We start from the raw sequence: 23,484 nt of genomic DNA on the forward strand, positions 1-23,484 counted from the left end.
CATCTGCACGCACTGTGAGGCGGAGACTCTTGGAGCCAGGCCTGGTCTCAAGGAGGGCAGCAAAGAAGCCACTTCTCTCCAGGAAAAACATCATGGACAGACTGATATCCTGCAGGAGGTACAGGGAGTGGACTGCTGAGGACTGGGGTAAAGTCATTTTCTCTGATGAATCCCCTTTTCGATTGTTTGGGACATCTGGAAAACGGCTTATTCGGAGAAGACCAGGTGAGCGCTACCACCAGTCTTGTCTCATGCCAACTGTCAAGCATCCTGAAACCATTCATGTGTGGGGTTGCTTCTCAGCCAAGGGAATGGGCTCTCTCTCAGTCTTGCCTAAAAACACAGCCATGAATAAAGAATGGTACCAGAATGTCCTCCAAGAGCAACTCCTCCCAACCGTCCAAGAGCAGTTTTGCGATCAACAATGCCTTTTTCAACATGATGGAGCCATAAAGCAAAGGTGATAACTAAATGGCTCAGGGAACAAAACAGAGATTTTGGGACCATGGCCTGGAAACTCCCCAGATCTTAATCCCATTGAGAACTTGTGGTCAATCAAGAGACGGGTTGGCAAACAAAAACCTTAAAATTCAGACAAAATAAAAGCATTGATTTTGCAAGAATGGACTGCTATCAGTCAGGATTTGATCCAGAAGTTGATTGAGAGCATGCCAGGGAGAATTGCTGAGGTCCTGAAGAAGAAGGGTCAACACTGCAAATATTGACTTGCTGCATTAACTCATTCTGTCAATATAACCTTTTGTTACTCATAATATGATTGCAATTATATTTCTGTATGTGATAAAAACATCTGACAAACACATAAAAACCAGAGGCCAGCAGATCATGTGAAAATATAATATTTGTGTCATTCTCTAAACTTTTGGTCATGACTGTATTCTCCAGGCATCAGGATCACACAACTTCTGCATTGAAGGTGAAGGATTCAGCAGTCACATTTAATGGTGTTGAACAGCAGCAATCGGAGCTAGCCCCGGTCACTGCTGTTCGAGGCAGATGCTGGCTGAACAGCACAGCTGGCATCCACCATGTACAGAGCGGCCTCAGCTCCTGAGCCCGTTCCGTACACAGGCACCCGATATAGAACTCACGTCGGGGTAAAGTTAATGCCAGTAATGTCAATACATCCAAAGACAATGTTAGATTAGTAACAAGGCCCCAACTACGATGCGCCATTAATAACATGAATGTTGTTCTTTGCAGAACAGGAGCCCTTGTGCATCAGGGTGCAAGATTAATTCGGACCTGAAGAAACACAGGCCGGGAATATATCCTACAACATACAGATCGCTTAATGTGTAACTTGCCCTCTAGCCCCGGTGTACGGCAGACACAGCCCATAATGCCGGACAGGCTTATGTGGAGTAAAGAGCGTGCACACTGTTTACAGAAAACATTACGAGATCCACGGGAAACCACTTTCTTGTACGAACCGGATTTTTTTTTATTTTTTTTTTTTTTTTATGACGAGAATTTTCAAAACACTAGTTTCTCAAGAGCAGAGGGTTAATGTGATGCAAGATCGGGCAGCGCTGGTATGGCCGCTTACAGCTCTGGGGCAAGGGTTTTACCATCACCACCAGCACATACGTCTAAAGATCTGCATGAACCTTCCCTATGGTAGCTGCGCAATGTGAACACATGGGTGGCTATAGTAAAAAAAAAAATATACGAGATAGATATATATATATATATATATATACATACATACATATATACACATATATACACACACACACATATACACATAGAGATAGATATATATATATATATATATATATATATATATATATATATATATATATATATATATATATATATATATATACATACACACAGCAGATATTCCAGCGGTCAGTCTATGAATCGGAATCCAGCGTGACTCATACTTTATCACATACCATAAAATCCGGGTAAATGAAACGTCACAGAACATACACATGGTACCGAACGTGTCACCGAGGTGGATAACCCACTGACGTAGAACGTCGTGTCATCACCATAAAATGTGTTGCGCCACATGGATTTATGAACACAGATTAAACAATACATAAACTGGACATAAAATCTAGGATAAACCTGCATCCATATATCACAAATGTATCTAGAACAAGGCAGCCATGGGCGTCATTCAGGAGGCCCCCAACTGTCATCGCAAAGCCATTGATGCGTTCCGGGTGGTTGTAATTGGCGCCCCTACCCTCCTCCAACAAACTATTCGTCTAGAACAATTCAGGAAATGAACCGACCATCTACTGTGAATGGAGGTCTACTAACTTGCCCTCTATAAATGACATTGGTGATGAGAAGAATCTGTGGTCCAATCCTTTTAATCAATGGGAGAAAAGTCACCGCCAGAAAAGGAATGGCGGCGGCTCTACCCTGGAGAGCGCAGGAGCAAATCTCCGAGCCGAGCTCTCCTGTACATGAGGTCAGACATGAGAGATGGCCGTCTGACCGCTATATACTGTGCCTGGCCTCACCTTCAGCCTGAGAGAATACCCTAAACTGCAAAAAGAAAAGAAAAACATTTCCCTGTAGATGTAGCACTGCCGAGATGCCATTTGTGGGTTTACATAGGACTGCAGGTAAACTTCACTGTTTTCTATTAACACAGTGAGCTAACATAATGCAGCCCAAGAAGTCACCACGTCAGCTCTGCTACATTACCCTTCATAGATCCTAATTTTTTTAAACTTTTTTTTTTACTGACCGTGGAGTAGAAAGTTAAAAATCGTTCAATCCAAAATTATTTCCAAACTGCGTCCAGACCTCCTTCCCGGCAGCCTCCACACCACCAGACACCGCGGCAGTCCCATCCACGTCTGTCCTTTCCCAGCCCGCAGTGATCGACACCCAGTAAACAATAAAGGAGTTCTCCAATAGCAGCGCTGTGTAGTAAAAACTCGTCTGACGACTCTCCTCTCCGGCCCTCGGTAGAGAAAGTCAACTGTCTATGACACAGGCTGATTGTATGACAACAATGGCCGTGTGTACAGCAAAAACCTTCCAAAACAAATTATTATGCAACACACACACACGTGCAGCAGAGCTCTGCGGGCGCTAACATTTGCGCAACCGTGTAATATTTCACATTGCATTACTGCTAGATCTACTGTGCTTTGCACAGTTTGTACCCACCAGGTGACACAGGGTCCCTGCAATAAACATTACACCCCCCAATACAGAATATAACATTATTGCACTTGCAGAGAAAAGTAGCAGAGCTTGATTTGGCCTTGGGCCTCATCCACACCTCTGGCAGCGGCCAAAACCAGCCGGTCCAGACGACATCATCTAATATGTATAGGGGGGGGATCTAATCTCATCCAGAAGCCAGTAATATTGGGGGGAACGTGGTGAAATCAATCATTATAGTCGTAGGTTAAGCCACCCATCACCATGAGTGGTGCAAAACGACAAACAGCTCAGCTCTGCTACAACCTGTATTAATATTTGTTATGTGATTTTCTATAGTACGGTAAATGTTTGATCGACATGAAAAGAAATAGAATCGTCAAATTTTATTTCATATATGTCAAACAATTAAAATCCAAAAAGTTGGCGATAAACACTTATAAGCATCACAAGCATACGGATTTTAATTGCTTGACACAAATGGAATAAAATTTGAAGATTGCATTTGTTTCTTTGGATGTGCCGATCAACTTTATTATTTTTGGACAGAATGTCTGGAGGTCAGCAGTATTTGGAACGGCACCCATCGTATAAACGACAGATTTCACCAGTCACTAGAAGGGGATTAGTGCAGAGGATCGTGTGGTGCTCGAGTGCTCGGACTTCCATAAGTGAATTAAGCGAGGGACAGAGCGGCGGGGCACAAGGGACGGGGGCGCCAGGGACGCAGCGGCGGGGGCGCAAAGGGACACAGAGGCGGGGGCGCAAAGGGACACAGAGGCGGGGGCGCAAAGGGACACAGAGGCGGGGGCGCAAAGGGACACAGAGGCGGGGGCGCAAAGGGACACAGAGGCGGGGGCGCAAAGGGACACAGAGGCGGGGGCGCAAAGGGACACAGAGGCGGGGGCGCAAAGGGACACAGAGGCGGGGGCGCAAAGGGACACAAGAGGCGGGGGCGCAAAGGGACACAAGAGGCGGGGGCGCAAAGGGACACAAGAGGCGGGGGCGCAAAGGGACACAAGAGGCGGGGGCGCAAAGGGACACAAGAGGCGGGGGCGCAAAGGGACACAAGAGGCGGGGGCGCAAAGGGACACAAGAGGCGGGGGCGCAAAGGGACACAAGAGGCGGGGGCGCAAAGGGACACAAGAGGCGGGGGCGCAAAGGGACACAAGAGGCGGGGGCGCAAAGGGACAGAGGAGGGAGCGCAAAGGGACAGAGGAGGGAGCGCAAAGGGACAGAGGAGGGAGCGCAAAGGGACAGAGGAGGGAGCGCAAAGGGACAGAGGAGGGAGCGCAAAGGGACAGAGGCGGGGACACGAGGGACAGAGGCGGGGGCGCGAGGGACAGAGGCGGAGCGCAAAAGGGACAGAGGCGGGGGCGCGAGGAACAGAGAGAATATTTCAGTGCTCACGTTTCGCACTCTCTTCCATAATGGTCGCTCTCTCGAGTCTGTCCGAGTGTCCGACGTGCTCGATTCAAGTGCAGAGCATGCGAGCCTTTCACTGCTCGATCAACACTAATTGTGAGCAACTCATTCAATCTTTTCCTCAATATTATGTTACTGTAATTAAAAAGCAAAAAATAACTTGCACCTCCCGATGTCACTTTTTGCTTTTGCATATTTTGTTCTACCTTTGTTATAAAATCCTCAAAATTTAAACATTTTGATTCTTGCACCCAACTAAAAAATATAAATAAAAGAGGATGAACCCACAAGAAAAGCGCAGGGTTGAGGTCACTTCAAAAAGAAGTCCGCCGCGCTATAGGACATAAATCTCTGAACACACAGAAGTCAGAGACTGCAGAGTAAATAGTATCTCAGTGTTTCCTTGATTAGAAAGGTCAGGTAAATAAAAGGGCTGAATGAGATCAGAAAAGCATGGCTGCTTTGGTTTCTTGAAACAGCACCCCTATGGGACATATTTGGGTATTGCAGTTTCCAATATAATTATATTGGCGCGGTGACTAGTGATGGCATTTTTATACCTGGTGTTACTACAGCTGCTCTCCTTAATCCGGCAATGTTTTTCTTTCCTTCCTGTTCCTGAGATATGTCCCCATCTTCCCTTCATACAATTTGATTAGCCACATAGGTGTAGTCCTCAACTCTACTTTTTTGAGGACCACACCCACTTGTATAACAAGACTAGATCTATATACAGTGAAGAGGGGGGCCTTATCTCAGGAGCAGAGAGGTACCGGAACAAAAGAAAAAACATCACCGGATTCAGGAGAACAGCGGAATTTACACCAGATAAGAAAAATGAAAATGACACTTTAACCCCTTAATGACCGGGGCTTTTTTCAGCATTGCTATGAGCGCCGACCACAGGGTGGCGCTCACAGCAACCCGGCATCAACAACCAGAGAGGTGTCACGGAGACCTCTGGTTGTTATGCCAACGAACCTATGACCACCCCGATCACGTGATGGGGGTTCACCGGTGAGCGCATTTCTGGCCGCATGGCCAAGAGCGTTTGTTAACCCCTTTCTGCCATTGGACGGAATAGTACGCCCGACGGCAGCACCCCAGCTTTGATGTGGGCTCCGGCGGTGAGCCTGCAACATAGCCGGGACATGTCAGCTGTTTTGAACAACTGACATGTGCCCGCATAGACAATAGACGCAGGCGGAATCGCGATCCGCCCGCGGCAATTAATTAGTCAAATGCCGTTGTCAAACTCTGACAGTGGCATTTAACCCCTACAACCCTGGGCGATAATCCATTTCTTTTTTTTTTTTAACCTCCCCTTCTTTCAAGAGCCATAACTTCATTCTTTCATCATTATGGCCACATGAGGCCTTGCATTTTTGCGGGACAACACCACCATTGATTTTTTTTATCACATAGTCTACTGGAAAATGGGAGTTGAAATTACAAAAAAAAAAAAAAAAAAAGTGAAATTCCACAATTTTTTTTTTTTTTTTTTATTTACCATATTCATCATATGTTAAAACTGACCCGGCAATATGATTCTCGAAGTCAGTAGGTAAAATATTTTTGCGTTCCTCGCCATTTTCCGAGACGTGTAGCGTTTCCATTTTTCAGGATCTTGTGATGGCTTATTTTTTGCGCCCTGAGTGGACGTTTTTCGTGGACCTCATTTTGGGGTAGACACAAGGTTTTAATCGCCTCATTTCATTTTATTGCAATGTATTTCGTAAGTTTAGATTTTTTTTGTTACGCCGATTACCGATCAGATTAATTTATTTTATATTTTGATAGATGAGACATAAAAATTTGAATCTGAAATTGAGCAAATTTTATAAATATTTTTAAAATCTTTTTTTTGTTCCCCCACTTTTTACCGTGTTCAGTACTTCCCTTAGGAGGCTTGAAGCTGTGAATTTTTCGATTGATTCAGCACTGTGATTGAATCAGCCATCAAGGGCGGGGAAAGATACGGGCTCAGCGCCGGAGCCTGCATCAATGGCAGGAACACGGCCGATGGCGTAAATATGTGTGATCGGTAGTGACGGCGTTAACTACCATCTATGGTCAAAGCTAAACCCTGGAAATAACGTTAAATTCAATCAAAAATCCCAAATTACAATTTTATGGTGGCCGCACCCACCCTAGAATACTTAAGGCCAACATCCCATACCTTTTTCCTTGCGGTGTTTTTTTTCTGCAGGTGCTTGCACCAAAATGCACAATGGTAATCTTCCCTGATTTTCGCACTGTTGGTGCAGATTTGAAGCGATACTTATTTTTTTCCCCAGCCGGAAACACTGATTCTGCTCTTTAAAATGCAATTGCATGCATTTATTTTTACTCACGTTTTCTGGCTCCGAATAGAAACGTAAAAAAAAAAAAGAAAAAAAAAAAAAATGGATATAGAAACTTTAAAAAAAAAATAAAATAAAAATAAAAAAAATGGATTTTTTAAAATCATTTTATAGCACAGGTGTTTTTGCCCATTTTTTAGTACTTTATATAATAAAATGCATAGCGTAAATTAAAGCTACAACTTGACCAGCAGAAAAAAAAAAAAATTCATACAGACGTGTGGAAAGAAGAATGGCTCTTCGAAGGAGAGGAAAAAACACTCGTCCAAAAATAAAAAATTGGCTTTGGTCGGAAAGGGATAAAGGTGTCCTGTCACCGAAATGTATTACCTATGGAATAATGCTGAATCTTTTTCTCTATAATGGTGCTGTGTCATTATAGTTGTCAATTTATTCATTAAATTCCAGGAAGAACAACAGAGGAATGTTTCAGAAGTTTAATTCCCCAGCAATTCCCACAGATTATCGATTGGATTGTGATTTGCAAAGTTTTGGTGATTATTTATCCCCTTTGTTCCTCCTATCATGGGGTAATATGGAGTCTGAATACCCAGATGTTCAGTTTTTCCCTGACACCACTGGTTTACAGGGAAGTAATTACTACAGCCATCTTGAAGAGGTCCAAAGTGTCTTCGCTTGATGTGTCCATTTTGGTAGATTCTTGTATTCTCTATGTTATCACAGAACCATTTTTTCACAGGACTGCGAATTCCTCTGCTATTCCTCCTGGAAATATCTGAACACATTGCTAATCCGAAGCATAAAATCCACAAGAAATCGTATGATTTTAGAGCAGATCAGCCGTTGCCCGAGATGGGCAACAAAAAAATTACGCTCTCACTCTGAGGCTCTGGTCCCATTTTTACACCTGTCCTCTATACATCCGGCCTTCAGCGATGACATATGACCATTGCAGCCATTATACTTTTGTGCTCAAAAGTTTACATACCCCGGCAGAATTTTTGCTTTCTTGGCCTTTTTTTCAGAGAAATGATAACACCAAAACTTTCTCCACTCAAGGTTAGTGGTTGGGTGAAGCCATTTATTGTCAAACTACTGTTTTCTCTCCTAAATATTAATAATGATAACCCAAAACATCCCAATGACCCTGATCAAAAGTTCACATACCCAATTTCTTAATACTGTGTATTGCCTCCTCTAACATCAATGACTGCTTGATGTCTTTTGTGGTAGTTGTGGATGAGGTTCTTTATTTTCTCACATGGTAAAGCTGCCACTCTTCTTGGCAAAAAGCCTCCAGTTCCTGTAAATTCCTGGGCTGTCTAGCATGAACGGCGCCGTTGACATCTCCCCAGAGTGGCTCAATAATATTGAGGTCAGGAGACTGAGATGACCACTCCAGAACCTTCACTTTGTTCTGCTGTAGCCAATGACAGGTCAACTTGGCCTTGTGTTTTGGAATGTTGTCATTTTGGAATGTCCAAGTACGTCCCATGTGCAGCTCCCGGGCTGAAGATGGCAAATTTACCTCCAATATTTGCTGATAACATGCTGCATTCATCTTTCCTTCAACTTTAACCAAATGTCCTGTGCCTTTGTAGCTCACACATCCCCAAAACATCAGCGATCCACCTCCGTGCTTTACAGTAGGAATGGTGATCCTTTCATTATGGGCCTTGTTGACCTCTCTCCAAATGTAAAGTTTGTGTCTGTGGCCAAAAAGTTCAGTTTTGGTCTCATCACTCCAAATTACCTTGTTCCAAAAGATTTGAGGCTTGTCTCGGTGCTGTTTTGCGTATTGTAGGTGAGATACTTTGTGGCATTTGTGCAGGAATGGCTTTCTTCTGGTGACTCGACCATGCAGCCCATTTTCTTCAAGTGTCTCCTTATTGTGCATCTTGAAACAGCCACACTGCTAGTTTTCAGAAAGTCCAGAATTTCAGCTGATGTTATTTGTGGGTTTTTATTTGCATTGCGAACAATTTTCCTGGCATTTGTGGCCGACATTTTTGTTTATCTACCTGACCGAGGTTTTGTTTTTACAGAGCCCCTGATTTTCCATTTGTGAATCTCAGTTTGCACGCTGCTGACTGGCATTATCAATTCCTTGGATAGCTTTTTCTATCCCTTTCCTGTTTTATAAAGTTCAACTACCTTTTCCCGTAGATCCGTTGACAATTCTTTTGCTTTCCCCATGACTCACAATCCAGAAATGTCAGTGGCTGGATGAAAGATGCAAGAATCTGTCTGGATCCCAGAAACTTACTCAGCTTTTATGTACACACACTGATTACAAGCAAACAGGTCACAGGTGAGGATGTTACCTTTAGTAGCCAGTCAAACCCATTTGTGTCAACTTCTGTGCATGTTATCAGGCCAAAAACATCAGGGTATGTAAAAGTTTGATCAGGGTCATTTGGATGTTTTGGGTTGTCATTATGACTTAAAAAGAGAAAACACAATAGTTTGACAATAAATGGCTTCACCCAACCACTAACCATGAGTGGAGAAAAAAAGTTTTGGTGTCATCATTCATATTCTATGAAAAAAGGCCAAGAAAGCAAAAATTCTGCTGGGGTATGTAAATTTTTGAGCACAACTGTATGTACAGAGAGCATCGCTGGACGCCTTCTGGACAGAATCTGGTGGGGTGACCTAAGACACGTTGTCATGGCAGCCCCATGAGCGTTGAATCTAGCAGGCTTCATTTATCAAAACTGTTTAAAAAGATAAACAGCCTTTGTTGCCCATAACAACCAATCAGAGCTCAGCTATCATTTTTCAAACTGCTCTGGTAGAATGAAAGCTGTGAAGCAATTGGTCGCTATGAGCAACAAAGACAGGGAATGTTTTTTTATCTCTAAACAGTTTTGAAAAATTTGACCCCATTAACTTTTTTTTTTTTTTTTAAATTCTTCCCTTGTGGATTTTTGTTGTGGATCCACAGGTAAACTGCAGCAAAGCTCACAATTGGGTTTTCACGAATTTTGACTTCTGTATTGAACTCAATAGGGAACTACCAGAACTAGAGATGAATGCCCCAAAATTACATCCGGCCAGATTTGCTCAATTTGGTGGTCCAAATAAAAAATAAAAAGTCCAGACTATGGTGGAAAAGTCAATGCTTATAAACCCCTGATATAGAAAGAGGCGGATGCGTTGCGGAGCTGATAAATTCACAGACACTTCCAGTTCACAGAGATCCTCACGAGTACAATACCGAGAAATACAAGAGGACAAATAAAAGCATTCCTGTACCCGTGCCAGCAGGCGCCGGCCTGATAACAGGGCACTATTTTTAATAAGCGGCACGCTCTCACAACGGAAACATTCCTACCCGTCCGCACTACAGTAATCCGGTTTCTATGAGAGTGAATACTGATCACTGGATAATAGAAGGTAATTTAGCTCTATAATATATATTGTGTCTCAATTACTCTACATCTTCAAGATCTCCACTTGCTGTCAGCAAATGGAAACCTTTTTACATCCAAAGCTTAGAAACCCGAACAGGCTCCAAGGTGAGGCTTTGGTACAATTGGGCTCAGCCTAAACAATAGTCCATGAGCTACCAGACATCAGTAGGACAAATAGCTCTTCTTTCCAGTTTACTGCAATGTATCAGAGCAGGTGAATTGATCCGTCAAACATGGATCTCGGCGCATACGTGAAAACCACAAGCCTTACTAATGCTGGTTGGGTCGCCCTCCCAGGGCTGTGGGGTACTTGGTACCGGGCCGGTGTCAGTGGGATGTGTCACGGCACCTGTGACCCGGTCCGTGGCCCTAGGCGCCAAATGAATGGTGGTTTGTGATATAGTTTATGTGAACAGTTCGCGACGCCACCTGTGGTGTTTGGCAAGTAAGATGTTAAGCCAACGCTGCATGCAGATCCACTGGGACTGATGTGATGGTGCAGCAAAGATGGTGTAGCTCCCCACAGGTGGAGCTGTAGTCCCAGGGCAGTGTGGATGTAAGATTAGAGGAGAGGCACAAGCGGTGAGGGGATTGGTGGTACTCAGATGTAGCGGTGCTGACGGTGGTAGCGCACAAAGGAATGGAAGACACCACGGCTTGCAGTTCCAAAACTTTAGGCTGAGTTCACACGTGGCTTTTTTTGCATTTCCGCGATTTTGCCGCGAAAATGCAAAAAATAAGCATCCCATGCATTCCTATGGGATTCCGCAATGCTGTGCTAATGCTGCGGTTTTTACGCAGCATGCTCATTAATTTTGCGGAATCGCGGCGATCCCGCACCCATAGGAATGCATTGTTCTGCTTACTTTCCGCATGTGGCTGTGCACACCATGCGGAAAGTAAGCAGAACAATTGCGGATGGTAACCACGGTCCGGAGGAGAGGAGACTGTCCTCCGGGCTTTGGGTACCATATCCCTGTAAAAAATAGAATGTAAAATAAAAAATATTGTTATTCTCACCTTCCGACGTCCCGCGCAGCCTTCCCGCCTCTCTCCATACTCTCGTTCCCAGTAATCCTTTGCGAAAATGCCCGCGATGACGTCTGTTCCCGCGGGATCGCGAAGCATCGAGGTCATCGCGAGACGTCGCAATCCCGCGAGAACGGACGTCATCGCGGGCATTTTCGCAAAGGATTATTGGGAACAGGAGCGTGGAGAGAGGCGGGAAGGCTGCGCGGGACCGTCGGAAGGTAAGAATAACACCATTTTTTATTTTTTTTAATTATTTTTTACATTTTATCTTTTACTACTGATGCTGCATAGGCGGCCTCAGTAGTAAAAAGTTGGTCACACTTGTCAAACACTATGTTTGACGAGTGTGACCAACCTGTCAATCAGTTCTCCAAGTGATGCTACAGATCGCTTGGAAAATGCTAGCATTTTGCAAGCTAATTACGCTTGCAAAATGCTAGTTTTTCCGCGGGAAAATCGCGGGAATTTAAAATGCGATTTTCCTGCGGAATGGAATTCCGGAACTCTCGCGGTAATTTCCGCGAGAGTTCCGCTACGTGTGAACCCAGCCTTACTCACAGTCCGTGGTATACACTGGTGCCTGCCTCCGTGCTGTGTCCTCCAGGGCAGAGACTCAATCAACCTCCCGGGCAAGTCAGGATTCTCCTCTCCAACATGTACCTTTCCTGAACGACTCCTCTATTGACCTCCCGTCAGACTGACCTCTAGACTGATCTCCAGACTGATCTGTAATTCTAAACCTTCCCAACCTTTTATATTGATCTCAACTCCACCCACCTCCCAGCACATCCAGTGTTCCAAGCAGGGAACCACCAGAGGTGCTCTGCTACTCTCTAAGCACTGAGCCGCAATTAGGTTGTGCAGAACAACCCTGTTGTGTGGGGTGTGAGTGTTGGAGTATGGAAAGGAGCTCCCAACTTACCTAGGTGGTGGGGCACTACACCTTAGGAGAAGGTGCAGTACCTCTTTGGCGGCTGAGCCTCAATGGCGCCACATACCACCACCACCCCCCCCCCCCGTTAAACACAGGATGTCCGCGGGCTGCAAGACTACAATGTTGACAGCAAAGAAACATACAAAAATTTTGTAATGCAGAACAAACTTTTCTTAATACTAAACTTCCTAGTATAGGAGGTACTTATTCTTGAACGTTACAAACAATTCTTATTTAACTATCTAAATTTCAAGTCAAAAAGTGCAATTTTTTCATTCTAAGTGCCATTATCTGTGACTAACTATCACTTCAGTATTATTCAGCTTTTCCTTCTCTAACACATGTTTTCTTTATCATTTTTCTACTTTCACTGTCTCTTCTAGACGCAAGACGCTGACCGCAAGTACCTGGTCCGTCACCTGTCTACTTTCAATTCTTTATTCTTAATTCTGTATCAAAACATTCTCAGCTCTCTGTAAAAGCCATTTCTCAGTTACTAATACTCTTATAAAACACATTATCCACAATAAAACATTTCAAAGATTCTTGTAAGTGCTGGACACCGCTCCCAGCCGGGATTTCTTGCAGTGTACTTTGAGGTAGACATCATCTTCGAAAAGTGTCCATGCAAAACATCATCTTTGCAAAGTGTCTTTATGTAAAACCAAGAGAAAGCACCTATAGAGGCGCAAACTATTTACAAGAGAGTTTGTGATACACTCCAAGTTCATGATCACTGTAGTTCAAAATTTAAGAATGCTGCCACTGCAAAAATTAGGCAACAAAAGTGCTGCCACAAAAACATGGTAACAACAAAAATATAAACAGGCACAACGGTGCAAACAAACCCTCCTGGGTAACGAAATTTACTGTAAATTTTCTAATTGTGGTCCCCTCCTGGGGTTCTGGAAGCCGAACTGGAACTGTCACCATACATGAAGTATTCATTGGCTATCTTCAAGTATTCCTCTTCCCAAGGTGTCCAGTTGGTGACCCTGGCTTAGGCTGCCGGGCTGGGGCTGATGCAAGGGCAGCCGGTTTCCTGGGGGCAGGTGCCTGAACAGGCTGGGTGACAACGGTGGGTGGAGGGACAGCAGGTCGCTTCAGCCTGTACCTCTCAGCAAGCTCCTCCGGGATACGGCGTATATTCAGGGCATACCACCTCCTGAGCCCCTCATGCCGGGTGAATGTCATGTACTCCTCAGGTTGCAGATTCCGGGCCGGGTGTCCCTTGCTCAGATGGGACTCAACGTCTCTCCGGCTAAAGAACAGGTCGGAGATACGTTTGGGGTCAGAGATAAACCCGAACCCCCGCTCCTGGTTCACTTTGAGAACCTGGCCCCATCCTGCTGAATCCCGGGGACCAAAGTGACCAGCACGGGTTTTCTCCTTTCGGGCTAGATCTGGGCCCAGCACAGTCATCTTTCTCTGCTCCCTCTCCCGATATTCAGCTGCCAGCTGCCGGTTGGTGGCCTGACAGCTGGCCCAGTTCTCTTCTTCCTCTCGCTCCTCCCGGGACCTGCTCGCACCCACTGGGGCCCGCTGCACCACCGTTAGGGGTTCAGATGTCTCACTATCAGGACTAGCATCCCGGTCCCAGACAAGGTCCAGCACGATCTGCCCTGCCGCTACCACGGGCGCACAACCCAGGGCCTTTCCAGGTTCAGGGGCTGCAGTCCTACCTGGGGCCTCCTGGCGGTGTTCCGGCTCCGGTGCAGGCTTGAGGCGGTTGGCCGTTGCCAGGATATCCACCGGAATGGCCGGCCGGGGTGCCGGCGGTGGTGGAGCGGGTGATGGTTCCGGGTCCGCAGGGGTCTCCGATGGGACCTGCGCAGCCGCGTCAGGTCCAGGCAATAGCGCGGCCTCAGCTCCTGGGGACTCCTCCGGGCGGGCCGCAACCAGCTGTATGGACAGCTTGGAGATATAAACTGGCGCTGCCTGAGGACAGTCCGGTGCAGCGGCAGCAGGTAACAGTGGAGCGGGTACCGCAGGCGTAGGCCCCTCCTGGGCATGTTGCCGGTTCAGCCTCTCCAAGGCCTCTTGTCTCAGCTGCAGCCGGGTGGTCAGCTCGACTTTCTTCTTCCAGCTGCCGGCGGTTCATCTCTAAGATCGGGTCGGAGCCTTCAGCCATGGCGCCGGGGAGTTCCGACTCAACCTCCGCGCTCTCTCCAGGCCTCCTTCCCTCACTCTCCAAGATGGCGTTCTCTCGTTCTTCCTGCCTCGGCCCCTTTCCCGCCACTGGCTTCTTCAGCCCCTCCTTCCGGGGGCGGCGTCTTCTTCCAGCGCCTCCATACCAAGCCAGTATACGAACCCTCATGTCGCTGTCACATAGTAATTCAGGCAGGGAAGGCCCAATACTCTTCACGGTCTTTTCCTAGGACCTCCCATCTCTTCACGCCCTTCTTCTCCGCGCCAGCGGCCATTTCTAATGTCCATTTTACAGTCTATTAAATTGGGTCTTCTGCACATTTTCAAAAGTTCAAAGTCTCACAAGTTTCGGGCGCACAGAACCTGATGGTATCGGGTCTCGTCATCCTGTTCGTGACACCAGGTTTGGTCGCCCTCCCAGGGCTGTGGGGTACTCGATACCGGGCCGGTGTCAGTGGGATGTGTCACAGCAGCGGTGACCCGGTTCGTGGCCCTGGGCGCCCAAATGAATGGTGGTTTGTGATATAGTTTATGTGAACAGTTTGTGACGCCACCTGTGGTGATTGGCAAGTAAGATGTTAAGCCAACGCTGCATGCAGATCCACTGGGACTGATGAGATGGTGCAGCAAAGATGTTGTAGCTCCCCACAGGTGGAGCTGTAGTCCCAGGGCAGTGTGGATGTAAGATTAGAGGAGAGGCACAAGCGGTGAGGGGATTGGTGGTACTCAGATGTAGCGATGCTGACGGTGTTAGCGCACAAAGGAATGGAAGACACCAGGGCTTGCAGTTCCAAAGCTTTACTCACACTGGTGCCTGCCTCCGTGCTGTTTCCTCCGGGGCAGAGACTCAATCAACCTCCCGGGCAAGTCAGAATTCTCCTCTCCAACACTCCACCAACATGTACCTTTCCTGAACGACTCCTCTATTGCGCCTTAAGGTGTGAAGAGCTCCAGTACCGTGGTACTCGAGTTCTTCCTGTCAGATGTTCCTATTGGCAGACAGCTGTAGCCTATCTCGGGGACTCCCTTCTCCGGAGTCCTGGCTCTCTATTCAGTTGCTGTTGTGCCCCAAGTCTTAGATGGGAGCAGTGCATTTACAGCCAACTACGCCACCGGTGTCTGCTGCAGAACCATAATTGTCCATACAACCTCGGGGACCGGGCCCCGGCCTTGCGCTGAGAACCTATAGGCAGGGTTCCTCATCCAACCCACGTCTCCTCTCTGTTCTCCTACTCCTTCGCTCCGCACTGTTCTCTCTCTCCTATGGAAACTTAGGTTGCAGTTCTACGTCTTTCTCCTTCTGTTCCTTTCCCGTGCCAGCTGGCTCAGATCACTGAGGCAGCTGCAGCACTCATTCTCCTCAGACTCTCCTGACTGACTGTCCTTCTCTCGCTTGACCTCCCGTCAGACTGACCTCTAGACTGATCTCCAGACTGATCTGTAATTCTAAACCTTCCCAACATTTTATATGGATCTCAACTCCACCCACCTCCCAGCACATCCGGTGTTCCAAGCAGGGAACCACCAGAGGTGCTCTGCTACTCTCTAAGCACTGAGCCGCAATGTGATTGTGCAAAACTACCCTGTTGTGTGGGGTGCGAGTGTTGGAGTGACACCTTAGGAGAAGGTGCAGTACCTCTGTGGCGACTGAGCCTCAGGGGCGCCACACTAGCCCTTTAAGAGCAGAACCTGGAGATTGCCTCATAGATGTTAACAAGTCAGAAATGACAAGTTTTCTAGTGGTAACTTTCCTAACGCACTCCTCCTCTGGATAGTTTTTTTGGATTACTTTTTCTGTTGATAAAACGGCTTTGAAGAATCTTGGAAGGGTTTGCCCCTGGAGCTTTTTTTTTTTTTTTCTTTCTTGCAGCATTTTGATTGGACAGAGCCTAGTTTGGAGCGGATTCCAGAATTGGCACACACTTTTTTGTTTTACCCCATCAAGAGTATTTCAAAGCCGCAAGAGGAAAAAATTCACAAAAGAGTGAAGATATGAGCAGCAAACTGGTTCTACAATAGAAATAACAAAGGAAGAGTTTTTCCAAAGTGGCTTTTTAGGCAATTTTTGGAAGTGGACTCACTCTAAAAAAAAGTGCTAAAAAACTCGCTGTGCACATACACCTAGGCTATGTGCACAGAGTTTCATTTAGGCCTCACTCAGATGAGCTTTTTTCACCCACATTTTCACATACATGAATGAAAAACTAGAAAAAAAACTTCGGCACCTTCTCCATTCTGACCATCCATAAAAAAATTTTTAAAAAAAAGTCGCACTGCACGCTGACGCCATTCTATTTTTTTTTTTTTATGGACCCATTGGTTTGCATTGTTTAGATTGTTCTGACCCTCGGTTGAAAAGTTGGACATGTCTCCGATATTTTCTGTAGACCACTCGGTCCAAGGGGGGGGGAGAATCATCGGCCACATGAATGGCCCCATAGATTATCAGAGATACGAGTGCTATTTGAGAAAAACACGGATAGCGCTCATATGTCTGAATGAGGCCTTAGATGTTGGCGCAGCCGACGAGACTTCGCATCATCTGACGCTTGTCTGTGGCCAATTGGGCGTGGACTACACTGAAATCTGGAGGGAGTTGAAATACAAAAGTATTATATAAAGTTGTAAAACTTTATATTATGAATAAACCCAGAAACCCTTTTTCCTTAATGTGAGATCAGGCACTGACTAGTTCAATCAGGAATAAACGCAAACAATGAAACTTCTTCACAAACCCCTGAACTGTAGAACAAGTGCCGTATCCTGAAGGGCACCGCGTCCTGCTCACCCCGTCCTGAACAGCAGAGATTCCAGCTCTGACCAGAACCAGCAGCTGGCAGTCTGGAAACACAGACACAATGCAGGGAGGGTGCGACTTGGCTCAGTGGGTATATCGTACAGCCAACAGCGGCTGACGGCAAACCTAACAAAAGGACGGACATCTCTACGTACAGCTATATGCAAGTCATTGGGATCTTGCCTTCTACATTTTCGGTGGCAGGGGAGTCTGCATTCTCAACTGTGCAACATACTAAAAAAATGGGAAAAAGATGAAATACCAGGTCTAACTAACCCTGTACATGAGAAACAGCCGCCCCCGCATCAACAGCCAGGCCCCGCATCAACAGCCAGGCCCCGCATCAACAGCCAGGCCCCGCATCAACAGCCAGGCCCCGCATCAACAGCCAGGCCCCGCATCAACAGCCAGGCCCCGCATCAACAGCCAGGCCCCGCATCAACAGCCAGGCCCCGCATCAACAGCCAGGCCCCGCATCAACAGCCAGGCCCCGCATCAACAGCCAGGCCCCGCATCGCCTCAAAATCAATCAGGGTAATGGTATTTGGAGTTGATGACAGTCGTGATTTGTCCATAAACACAGCTGACATCAAGCCCTGGTGTTAGTAATGAAGAGGGGTCAGACACCCCCATTACTGACCCGATAATCAACGCACAAGGGCTATCGAGAAGAGCTGAGAAAAGCTCCAGAACTGGAGCATCTCATGTGATGCGTCACTTCTAAGGCGGCTGCGGGCTGGTATATTTAGGCTGGGAACGGCCCAATAACCATGGACCTTACCAGCCTGATAATATCAGCTCACAACTGTCTGCTTTACCTGGGCTGGTTATCAAAAAATATGGGCGACCCCATGACATTTTTTCATTTGATTATTAGAAATACAGTAAGCAACACAAAACACTAATTCTGTGTGTCATGGATATCTATCTTTGCAGATCTTTAACACATAAAAATCTTGCATTTCTATTCTGTATTCTATACCGGTACGTGTCACACAGATGTCACGTTTGTCATCCGTGTGAAGTACGTATCGTCATCCTAGCTGCTGGAAAAAAAATGGACAAGGGTGTGCATGTGTACGCGTCTTCAGTACGTGTGAAAAAGGACGACATGTACTAGAAACATGGACGTGTGAAGGGGGCCTAAGGTGCAGTGGGTAGGGGGAATGGAGGTTCCGCAGCAGCTGAGGTGCACTTCACATAGGACCTGGCTACATATGTACAATGCCCAACCATCACATCCACATCTTACCTTCTTGATAGTCTTCGTCTGCACCAACGCAAGATCTCGGTTTTCATCCGCGACGTACAGGGATAATTTCACGTAAGGATCACTGCAAAAGAAAAGCGCACAATATAAGGAGAAGGATAAGGTGCAGAAAAGCGAAAATTCTCTGGTGTGACTGCTCTGTCCCAACATGAAGACATAAAAATGAGAATCTGGAGTCTTTTATGGCTCTCCCCACTGCTGTGGAAATGGTGGTCACCTCAGCTTCCCTAATTATTACTGTCAGCACCCCAATATAGTTAGTAGAGACATTGGGCAAATAACTGACTGTCTGGTGGTCGGGGGGTGTTCATATTTTCAGATTGAAAATTGGGGAGACTTTCTGAAAAAAAAAAAAAAAAAAATCAAATAACATAAAATACAAGAGTAATAGAATAAAGGACTGTAAATGTCAGGACGACCAGTACTTGCACTGCTAATATTATGACACTCGGGTGCACAAATAAAGCCACTCTACAGGCAGAACTATCACCATCCGCTGCATACACACCAGTGTTCTACAATTACAAGATTAGTTGATCAGTTTTGTATCCGGACTAGATTATCCATTGTCAGCTGCAGAACTAATCTACCTGCACTGTTACAAGCCAATTGGTCCATGAAAAAGAAAAAAGGGGGAGGGAAAAAAAAAAAATCAGACTGCACTCTGATGGCATCCAAGTGCAGTCCGATTTTTTAGGAGCTGTTGGAATGGAGAAGGTGGTGAATTTAATTTTTAATTTAATTTTTTTTTAATTTCCCCCGGTACAAAGAAAACAGATTAGAATAAAAATCAGTCGATTTTTCTCGTACGTACCCTTAAAAGGCTTTTTTTACCTTTTGGGGCAATTCTTTTGTTTAATTTTGCATCTCGCATGCATATAATTTTGGCTAAAAGTAAATTTTTTTTTGCAATTGGTTTTGACGAAAACATTTTGCACCATTTGCCTCCTAATCGTCTTTTTGCTGCACCGTCTATGACCGGATGAAAAAAAAAAAAAAAACACAAACGAGTTAGGCCTCTTTCACACTTCCGTTTTTTACAATCAGTCACAATCCGCCAGGTTTTGAAAAAAACGGATCCTCAAATTTTTTTTTGAGGATCCGTTTTTTTCCCCATTGACTTGCATTAATGGCGGATTGTGACGGATTGCTGTCCGTTGCATCCGTTTTTTTTTGAGGATCCGACAAAAATTGCTGTCCGTCACCATCCTCAAAGATTTCAAAACGGAGCTTGTAACGTTTTCAGCCCTAAATGTATACAAAAAGATAAAAAAAAAAAAAAAAAAAAAAAAAAAAAAAAAGATTTCGACAAGAAAAAAAAAAAAAAAAAAAAAGGGGGGACAGAAAAGGTGCTCTTGAACTTCTCTAACGAAAAAAAAAAAAAAAAAATCAGAAAATATGAGCATTTACACACAGTCAACATGTAACCCCTGCAGCCAATCATTGGTTGCAGCGGTCACTTTTTTTTCCAGAATCTGGAGAGCCCCTTTGAGCTTTATTTCTGTTCCGTATCTCCCGCCTGCAAACACTATAAACACTTTGTATATCACACACCCTATTTAGTGAAAATAAAGCTCCCTGCGTTGCGAGCTGCGCGCTATAGCCCTTCATTATCTACATGCAGGAATGTGAGCAATGTTGGTTTTCGGCAGGCTCGGCTCCTCAAGGCGGCAATTAGCTCCATGTTTGACTTCATAACACTTCTATCACGTCTCGATGGCTTTCCGGCAACTGCTCGCAGTTGACAGAACAGAATTTTAAGGAGAGTTCGCCCGAGTGGTCCACCTACATCTAGTAGGAGCAAGCGGGATCCCGCTTACCCCCCATCCACCACAGGCAGCCACTAACACTCCCTACACAAATGAATGTGCGAAACAAAACACATGTAGATAGGAAAAATAGGGATGCAAGACTCGTGAAAACATTAGGTTTACTAAGGCTTAAAAGGGGATGCCCAGAATTACAAAATCAAGCAATGTTTTAATAAAAAAAACAAAAACAAAAAAAAAACAGCGCCTCCCTTGTCCACAGTTTGTACGCGGTATTGCACCTTAGCTCTACATTGGCCATATCAGCCCCGGCCTCCCCAAAACTTGCAGGAAAAGACTAAACTTAAGCCCTGCCCTTTCCATTTATGGCATTTCAGGATGTCATTGGCGTCACGCGACGCATCGTTTCGTGCATAAAAAGGAAGAGGACACCAGCCCAGGTAACGAATGATGAAAAATAAATAGAAAGCGCCAAATGCTTCCTAAAAACTGCACCTATACTTGCCCAATATGCCCGAATGCATTCTAACACATGAGACACAGCCAAGAAAAACTTTTTAGAGGGTATGTAAACTTTTGCAACTTATTTTCTTGGCTCAGAAACATGTAAAATAAAGTAACTTTGCGGTAGCGAAAACTTTTTGCCGTTTTGGGCTTCCAGCCCTTACTGCAGATCTGCGTCTTAACATGGTCAACTGATTACACAGGACAAAGAAAAGAAAAGAGACAATTTCCTAAGGGGCACAGAGGAAGAGGACTAGAACTATAGCACCACCTATTGGAAGAAGCGATCCTAAAAGTTAATATCGACCCTTTAATGAGCCTTGAAATATGGCTTGGGATAAAAACCAAAACCTCAATTTGTTAACACTGTGTTTCGGGGTATTGCTCCTCATCAGTGCAAAGTGTGAGATCTGGTTCGGCTGGGTGAGACAATTCCTAAGGGGAAAACCAACATGTCCCGATGCCTCCCAAATACAAGTGCCCACCGGATAGCTTGCGTTTTCTCCATGGGGGAAAGAGAAGAAACTCACTACCAGACAGTCAACAGCCGCTAATATGTCCCAAGAGCAAAAGGATTGGACCATTCCTTCCCCAATATCATCTGTTGGGGAGAGTCAGCAGACCCCCCATGTACATCAAAGGGTGGGTGCCACTGACAATGGCTAGTGTGGCCAACATACAGCTAATGTGTCGTGTGTGCATGTACTGTATGTAGCGGTATACAGCAGTGTGTAGGTGCACTGCCGCTATATTTCAGAGATTAGGAGTATATAAAGATATCTATAGATATATACACACATACAGTACGGATAGTATGTGTGTATGACATGGACATACAGTACGGATAGTATGTGTGTATATGATACGGACATACAGTACGGATAGTATGTGTATTTAGGACATGGACATATACTATCCATTCTATGTCCATGTCCTAAATACACATACTATCCGCTCTGTATGTCCATGTCGTATACACACACATACTATCCGTACTGTATGTCCATGTCATATACACATATACTATCCATACTATGTGTATATGACATGGACATACAGTACGGATAGTGTGTGTATACGACACGGACATACAGTACGGATAGTATGTGTGTATACGACACGGACATACAGTACGGATAGTATGTGTCTATACGACATGGACATACAGTACGGATACTATGTATATAGGACATGGACATACAGTACGGATAGTATGTGTATACGACATGGACATACAGTACGGATAGTATGTGTTTATACAACATGGACATACAGTACGGATAGTATGTGTGTATATGACACGGACATACAGTACGGATAGTATGTGTATATAGGACACGGACATACAGTACGGATAGTATGTGTGTATACGACATGGACATACAGTACGGATAGTATGTGTATATAGGACACGGACATACAGTACGGATAGTATGTGTTTATACAACATGGACATACAGTACGGATAGTATATGTGTATACGACATGGACATACAGTACGGATAATATGTGTGTATACGACACGGACATACAGTACAGATAGTATGTGTGTATACGACATGGACATACAGTACAGATAGTATGTGTGTATACGACATGGACATACAGTACAGATAGTATGTGTCTATACGACATGGACATGCAGAAAGGATAGTATGTGTTTATACCAGGGCTGTGGAGTCGGAGTCGGAGTCGTGGAGTCGGAGTTAGTTTTGGTTGGAGTCGGTAGAAATGTACCGACTCCAGCTTTAAAAAAAATGTATTAATATTTCATAATTGAACTTTCATATGAATTTTATAAATGTTACTCAAATATATATGTTCTATCAAACTATGAACAACAGTGATAAGCAGTTCTGCTGGAGATAGAGACAATTCTTCTTGTGTGTCACTGTTCTCCACTGCCCTTATCTAATCTTATACTTGGTTAACCTCATGCTGCCCCAACCCCCCTACTTACAATGTATGAAACTGAAAGTGAACATGTGTTGCAAATTCTTAGTAGTAAAGCTCCTCCTCTAGACTAGATCATACTAGGTGTGCATTTTCCAAGCATCTCTCAGCTGCCTGCTACTCAGAAGAGGAAGACTGTAAGAAGTATTATCCTTTAAACAAACTTTGCATCAGTTAACTGTGAGTACATGAGGAATAATAACAGTATTACTGACCACTATATCAGTTGTATGACCTGGCAATAATTTTGTACAATTGTTTTTAGGAAAAACAATTGTCATTTGGATTGTGAATGCAGAATTAAAAACCTGAGAATGTCAAAGAAGCATCACATTAAATCAGCTGTATTTGAACATTTCACCATCACTCAAGATAGAAAACATTATGTCTGTCAGTGTATGACAAATGATCCAGACGAAAACAAATGCTGTGAAGCCAAGATGAGTGCATATTCAGGCAAAGATAAAAATGCTCCTACCAGAGCTTCTAATCTAAAGAGACATTTACAGCGCTTTCATCCAGAAGTACTGAAAGCAGTGGATGAGAAAGACTGCATCCAAACCAATGAACCAGTGCCCAGCTCTTCCAGCCAAACAAAGGAGCAGAGAACTTTGCAGCCATCAGTTGCAAGATATTTTGTCAGTGACAAAGTTACTGTGACAATGACAGTAGATACATTTAAAAAACAGATCATAGAGCTTGTTGTAAAGGATAGTGTGCCTATTTCATTATTTTCACGACCAGCTTTTATGT

At 45.0% G+C, this 23,484-nt stretch overlaps 1 protein-coding gene across 9 annotated transcripts in view; it reads right to left on the minus strand.

Annotated features, from left to right (window-relative positions):
- NEDD4L (NEDD4 like E3 ubiquitin protein ligase) overlaps positions 1-23,484 on the minus strand; it is a 331,333-nt gene that overhangs the window by 139,949 nt on the left and 167,900 nt on the right. For 8 of the 9 annotated variants that reach the window (XM_073584806.1, XM_073584805.1, XM_073584804.1 and 5 more), the window contains exon 3: positions 18,488-18,569. In XM_073584806.1, the coding sequence (XP_073440907.1) occupies positions 18,488-18,569 (82 nt within the window). Of the gene's footprint in view, positions 1-2,734; positions 2,868-18,487; positions 18,570-23,484 lie in introns of those variants that run through there. The other variant, XM_073584813.1, reaches the window with a different exon arrangement.

Source organism: Dendrobates tinctorius, unplaced genomic scaffold (assembly GCF_039654945.1).
Source record: "Dendrobates tinctorius isolate UK_male_01 unplaced genomic scaffold, ASM3965494v1 ptg000085l, whole genome shotgun sequence".
NCBI lineage: Eukaryota > Metazoa > Chordata > Amphibia > Anura > Dendrobatidae > Dendrobates > Dendrobates tinctorius.